At 36.5% G+C, this 6,895-nt stretch overlaps 1 protein-coding gene across 2 annotated transcripts; it reads left to right on the forward strand.

Annotated features, from left to right (window-relative positions):
• Positions 1–371: 371 nt before the first annotated feature.
• Positions 372–6,670, forward strand: LOC104893584 (thiol-disulfide oxidoreductase LTO1). Of its 2 annotated transcripts, none has more exons than XM_010679713.3 (6): positions 372–931; positions 1,935–2,191; positions 2,304–2,401; positions 4,148–4,295; positions 6,006–6,143; positions 6,261–6,670. In XM_010679713.3, the coding sequence occupies exons 1-6, from the start codon at positions 538–540 to the stop codon at positions 6,339–6,341; spliced, it is 1,116 nt and encodes a 371-aa protein (XP_010678015.2). In that variant the 5' UTR covers positions 372–537; the 3' UTR covers positions 6,342–6,670. The 2 variants fall into 2 exon arrangements, with proteins under 2 accessions (XP_010678015.2, XP_010678014.2); XM_010679712.3 differs by having other exon boundaries at positions 373–931; positions 2,289–2,401.
• Positions 6,671–6,895: the final 225 nt, after the last annotated feature.

Here is a 6,895-nt window from a genome sequence, read left to right on the forward strand (position 1 = left end):
GTTAGTGTGTAGCTTTTAGTTGTTCAGGTAGCGATATAAAATATTTATGTTCGGTAAAAGAAGCGGTCAAAGTAGCTGTTTGAGAATAATTAGTTAAAAAGTCAAATAAAACTTTAACACAATATTTATACACCACTAAAAGCTACCCCAAAAGCTACAAATTGTATCTTTTGACAAACACTACTAAAACATCACTTGTACCACTAAAAGCTACTTATACCACTAACTTGCTAAATACTATTATTTTTTTTAATTAGTGTTTTGACTAAAAAAACTTGTGCCGAACACACCCGGATTACAAAAGTTGTTAAAAACACGTGGTTTTTATAAAATGTTTCTGTTTAACCGGTGAAGAAATTTGTTTCTCAAAAATTAATTTTTCTTTAGTGGAACTAAGTCATAGGAGGGGGAGTAGGTGACTGATTACTGAAGAAGAAACACAGGCACACAGCAACACAACTACATTACCTCCATTTGTTTCCTAAAACACTCCGATTCCAATTTACGTTGCGGAATTCAACTTGCAGAGCAACAAAGATGCAAACCATATTCCTGAGCTCACCATCAGCATCACCATCTCCACTCCATCTATCTGTCCCTCTTAACCGTCTACCTTTCTTTCCTTCTCTCCACAAATTAAATGGAACTGCAACTTGTAGACCCAGACTTTCTTTACTTCCGGCGATGTGCTTTCCTGGTCCTACCCGGGACGCCCAGAAGTCGGATGATAAACAAAATTTGCCAACTCCATCGTCGTTGTCATCGTCGTCAAACAGTTCTACATATAATTGGATTGCAGGTCTTGCTGGGTTGGGTTTCGTTGAAACCGCCTATTTGACTTATCTTAAGTTCTCGAATACTGAGCCCTTTTGTCCCGTTGGTGGTGGTTCTTGCAGTGATGTGCTCAATAGTGGTTATGCCATGGTTTTAGGTAATTTTTTATTTTTTAATTTGTTTTTGGGTAGTTTGATTTTGTTGCTTGATTTGGGTGATTAGAGGAAGAATTTGTGATTTCAAGTCAAATATGGGTTGGGTATTTATGAGATTGTTTCATGCTTATGTAGAACTGATTGAGTTAGATCATTGACTTATTATGATTCTTTGGATTGACTCAAGAATTGTGCCATAATTGTTACTGTAAATAGATTGTGTTATTCAGTATTTCCTGCGTTTGTGAAGATGTAAGCTGAAAACTACTTTGTATTTATGATCTTTGGCCTAGTAAACTCTTGCAATAGGAGAGACAAAAGTCCTGTGAACACTCAATAGAATGAAGAGACTGGTTTGTATGTTTTTATACCCTGTGTGGCTGCACATATTTAGCTCTCGAGAGTTGAGGGAATGCTTAGATTGGGGCTAATGCATTAAGGGGGTAATGGAGATAAATTGAAGAAAATGAAGATGAATTTAGGTGGTAGTAGAAGAGATGGCGTTGATATTGTAGTGAAGGAGAGATGGAAGCGGACCTAATAAAATGAGGGTAATTATGCCCTGTTCCTTACACAAATAATACCTCTTCCCATCTCCATCCACTTTTCGTTCTATTTAACTTTCTTCTATATCCTCTTAATAGGTTATTCTTAATCCAAGCGTGCTCTTAGTTTGACATCTTTCATGTGGAATGTTCTCTCTACTTCACTTGCCTTACTTGAAGTCTAGTTCATTAGGAACTATTTTTATAACTTGACTTATAATGTTTTGCTTCATCTTGTTCTTTGCTTCCTTCTTTGAAGTGTTACTATCGTAGAGCTCTTCTCTTTTTTCCCTTGAGAATTTTTTCACTACTTGAGAAATGGATTCAAAACCCCCTTCAGAAATAGATTAATTATGATTGTGCTGAATGATGTACATTTGACCTAAACATCAAATTTTAAAATAACTGCAGGTGATTTTTTTGAAAGAAGATTCAATGATCACCCTTTTGCATGTGCCAGGTGTCCCACTTCCATTAATTGGTATGACTGCTTATGGACTTGTGCTTCTCCTTGGTTTAAAGCTAGGAGGATGGAAGGTACCCCTCAAAATCAATTCAAGTGATGGCCGTTTACTTTTGCTTCCAGTCTCTGCTTCCATGGCAGCTGCCAGTGGGTACTTTTTATACACCCTAGCTACTAGACTTGAAGGAGCTTCATGTTCATACTGCTTGGCTTCTGCTATCTTATCGTTTAGCTTGTTTTTCATCATCTTGAAGGTTTTCCTCTTGTCTTGTGAATGATTTCTTTTGAAATTAATTACCAGATTTTTTTTTCTTTTTCAAATCAGTCTTCATATATGCTTATGTATGACAGGATTTTGGACTGCAGGAGCTACAAAAAGTTGTTACGTTACCTCTGTTGACAGCTGCTATTGTGCTTGGAGTTTTAAATACCTCATATAGTTCGTTATCGCCAGTACTGCCAAGGTGATTATATTTGCATGGTATCTATCAAAGAGTAGGGAATGACTCACTTAAAACTTGTAGTACTTCTGCATCTAGGCATACCCTGCAACAAATTTTTTTTCCCACCGGGCTGGATCTAGTTCCATCTCCCCGAAAGCTGATACTCGAAAACTGCAGGATTTACATCCTGTTGCCATTTTCCAGTGGCAGCTTCATGTAGGAATATATGTGTATACAAGTGCTTGAATTATGTCATGCAAGCTGTCATGTCTGGCTCAGTGCCTTCTGTCATTAGTGCATTCTTAGCTACACTTGGAAAGGTCATTGTCATCTCATCTATGACTATGCCAATATGCTCTTCACCAAGGCTTTTTGCAATCTTTCCTTGCATTTGTCTGCTTTGTTCCAAGGCTTTTTCTAATACTTGAGAGCGGTTTATTCATGAAGCCCAGAACAAGCACCCTTGGATCATTGTCATGCTATGTTTTAGTAAATCACTTAATTCTTTTAACTGTCATCTTTTGGCAGTGTAAATTCAGTCTTCTATAACATAAGCTACACGAGTAGTTTCAAAACATAACTGTTGGAGCTCTTGTCTTTTCTTTGACCTGTTGTCCACATCCAAAAATTTTTCTTGAATTTGAATGTGCAAAGAAATCAAGTCCTAGTTTGAGAATTGGTTGTTTGGTTACAAGAGGGCAGTCCAATGGAAGTGGAACTTTTAGCTGATGTATGTTAAGACCCAAATGATGATTTTCCTATATAATTTGGTAGTCTAAAGCATGTCAAAGTCCTTAGAAAAGGAATCATGTGCATTATAATTTGCAAATGTTGGCCTTCATTTCTATCATTGGCATACTTTATCTTTGGTACTTTGTGTGTGGTCTTTAAGAAATAATTTGTATGTCAATGTTGCTGATGAGACTCCAGAATTAGTGGGATCTGTAATTCCAATGCGGTCACCTATCTTTATTGGAATTTGCTGTGAGATGACCATGACACTACTCATAAACAGGATCATATGTCAAGTTTCCCCCTCAATAGCTTACGACTAATTATACCTTTCTGTAACTTTTTTAAGAAATTAGGAAGAACTTACTTGGTCTATCTATAATGCACTGGTAATTAGAAGAGCAAATATAACCTCGATGATTTAGAGAGTAGAAGAACAAGAATAATGTCAGTTCTGTGATTTATTTGTCAATTAATGAATGAGCAACTTGAAAATCCTGCACTTAATTTCATTCAGTTGTAGATTAGTTCAAGTGTAGGATGAGTAGCACCTTAAGCAATTAATCGATTTCTAGTTCCATATGTGCTTGAAGGCCTTGTTTTGCCTTTGTTTTTTTTTTTTTTTTTTTTTTTTTTTTTGGGGGGGGGGGGGGGAAGGAGGTGGAGATCTTTGCTCATGCCTCCTTACATCTGGACATGATCATATATGTCTGTACTCCTTTTTATATGGAAGAAACCTTGGTCTTGTGAATTTTTTTTTTTAAAAAACTTATTAAAAGAATAAAGAACTATAAGTCAAAATTGCTTTTCAATGCCGAAGTTATAATTGCTTATGATGGGCTTTTTCTGCTGTCTTCATTTGCATTACGATTGAAAAGATCTATTCATAAGTACGCCTGTTTATGTTTTTTACTCCAGACTGATTAGATGCACCTTACTGTTCTTGACTTCTAATGTTGGAGGTGGTTGTTATGATATGATGATGTTCTTGAGTAACTATCTGAGCTGTCTTTATTTTCTCCTTTCATTAAACAGATCAGCAGCATTGGATTTGCCTTATTATCCAACGCTGATTATTTCAGGATCAAGCCCTTATGCAATTTCACTTGCACAACATCTCAAATCTATAGGGGCAAAAATGTATGGGGCTTTTTGGTGCTCACATTGTCAAGAACAGAAAGAGGTAATCACTTCCATAAGAGTGGGGAGGGGGGGTGAGGAGGAAGACGGAATGAGAAAGAATGGTTCCTTATAATTACTATGCATCATACTCCTGTGCATGTGGGATGAGCATGTAAAATATTGAACTTGGCTGTTCTAGTATCACCAATTTTTCATTTGAATAATCTTCAGCTGTAATGTTTGATAGTATAGTAGGTTTATGTGGTATGAATTGAGTGCCTATGCCTGGTCTGTCTTCTTTTCTTATTTGCTTGTTTTTGGTGAAATGTGCTAAGAACCAAGATGTCTCTTAGCTAATTTCTCAGCATAACAACAAATTTTGGAGAAATTAAGAAGTACTAATGAATATTGAAAGAGAAAACTACTAGGATATGATTGTATGGATGATAAACACCGATTACAACCTAACCAACATTCGAGAGGTTGGAGCTCTCCCAAGTAACCATTTCCCTCATTCAACTTATCAATTTTCAAGATGCCTTTTCCATTCACAGTTGCTCTGTATTTATACTACTCCCCTTAGCAAACTACCCAACTTATTCCCCAAGTAAACTAAAGAGATAATATCTAAAATACCCTTCCCCCTACAATATTAGTTCTTAGCAAAATGATGTCCTCACATCACATCTGATCGCAAACAACCTCTCTACTAGTCTGAACTGGTATGAGGCGAGGAGAGTATTCCGGGACTTTGGGTAGGGGGAGGATCTGCATAGATTTGTGAGGTTGCTCGATATTTGCTCCTTATGTATTGATCTAGGTTGAAGAGTTTGGATGGGGGAATTCTTGAACACTCGGTCTTTTCCTTTCTTCATGGTAAAGATGGAATTTTTTTATGATTTTGAGGAAAGTGGAGGCTTTTTTTTTCAGCATGAAGATGAAGGCTTTTGTCTAACAACAGGTCTGCTAACTCATTGCTAATGATGGGCTGCAGTAGAATGGTGTATTACGAAAAAACTAATAGAATGTTTTACCAATGCATTTCATATTGATGAATCGGTATAGAAGTTGCAATACGGGAAAAATATAGAAAATATTTGCTCTTGAAATATCCATCAATTATGGGAGCCAATCAGGTTGTTTCCCCAATGTTCCATCTAACCTCTTTATGATCTCCCTTATTGGAACTCTACTTGTACATGAAAGCTCAAAGTTTACAAGAAGCAATATCTTCACTTTGAGATATGGACTGTATGTCTGGCTCCCCGTCAGGTGAACAGTAGTGCGCAAGTGACTGATGTGATGATCTGCATAGCCATCAAACATGCTGCTAGAGTCAAAATGTGATTTTCTTCTCAGAGTTTCATGTTTATTTGTATTTGGAGATCACTGTTGATGTGTGATTTCACTTGATTACACACCAAATGTTAGATGAATCAATAAGTTTAGTAGAGGTCTGAAATGGTATACTAGGGATTTTTAAGAATAAGCAGAGGCAAGCTCTTACCATATTACATTCTGAATTGTAGAATTAATAATAATTTTTGTCACATATTATTATGAGTTTGCTTGTTGGGTGTGGTGCTTAAATAGTGCCTTGGTGAAAATTTATAGCACATCTGACCATTAACTGCACTCCCTTGTGAATTACTATTTTGAAGTGTTGAGTCATGTTCTGATATGATATCATCATTTAGCTTGTTTGTATTTTATGCTTTGGTAAGCAGGATGTCAAGCAATGTTTTCAATGATTTTCTCTTTATTTCTATAGATGTTTGGAAGTGAGGCAATGAAGATCTTAGATTATGTGGAATGCTTCCCAGATGGAGTTAAGAAAGGAATTAAGATGGTTCCAGCTTGTAATGAAGTTGGAATTGAAGGATTTCCTACTTGGGTTATCAACGGCGAGGTAAGTTGTGCTTGCAGTTGATTTCACCATAAAAATTTGGTTCTACACCAGTTTTCATGTTCTATTTCATGTTATTCTAGTGCTAAACAGGTTGTATTTACGTATCCATTTATGCAGGTCTTGAGTGGAGAGAAGACGCTTGAAGAGCTTGCAGAAATATCTGGCTTCCGTAATGAGAAAGTTAATCAATCTAATTGATGCCATGAACTCCCAAGTGTCTGGGCCTTGTAGACGAGGAGTTCTTGCTGTGATGCCTTCATGCCTCATGATTGTACAATAGTTTACCTTGTTTTTGGCTTTAGATTATAGTATTTGTACAATAATATATAAATATTTCAATTTAATGTGGGGTAGTTCTATGTTATTTTATCCCTTGCACAAGTAGGGCGGGGGGAATTTATTTTTATAAGGTAAGGAAAAAAGAAGTTAGGAGACTCTTTGTTCGAGGGGGATTCCTAACGAATTGCTTATAAGGATATCCTTAAGTTTGGAATTATTACAATCAGAAATAGAAAAACTTTCATGAACTGAGTGACCAACATTTGCTATCTAATCTGATGTCTTGTTTGCTTCCCATTAGATGTGACGAATCGTATGAGAGGTGAAGAAGTTGAGAAGTTGATGTATGTCTTCAGTGATGTGAGCTATATGCTAGGGGTTTGCCATAAACCTTTGTCTGAATTGATGACGAGCATATTATCCCCTTCAGTAAGGATGTTTGAGATGTTTTTTATGGCAAGCTTGATTCCCGA

Source organism: Beta vulgaris, chromosome 5 (assembly GCF_026745355.1).
Source record: "Beta vulgaris subsp. vulgaris cultivar EL10 chromosome 5, EL10.2, whole genome shotgun sequence".
Lineage (NCBI taxonomy): Eukaryota > Viridiplantae > Streptophyta > Magnoliopsida > Caryophyllales > Amaranthaceae > Beta > Beta vulgaris.

Coding starts and splice junctions, on each gene's coding strand:
- LOC104893584 (XM_010679712.3), top strand. CDS start 538: ATGCAAACCATATTCCTGAGCTCACCATCAGCATCACCATCTCCACTC. Junction 2,192..2,288: donor TGTTTTTCATCATCTTGAAG/GTTTTCCTCTTG, acceptor TATGTATGACAG/GATTTTGGACTGCAGGAGCT. Junction 2,402..4,147: donor TTATCGCCAGTACTGCCAAG/GTGATTATATTT, acceptor TTCATTAAACAG/ATCAGCAGCATTGGATTTGC.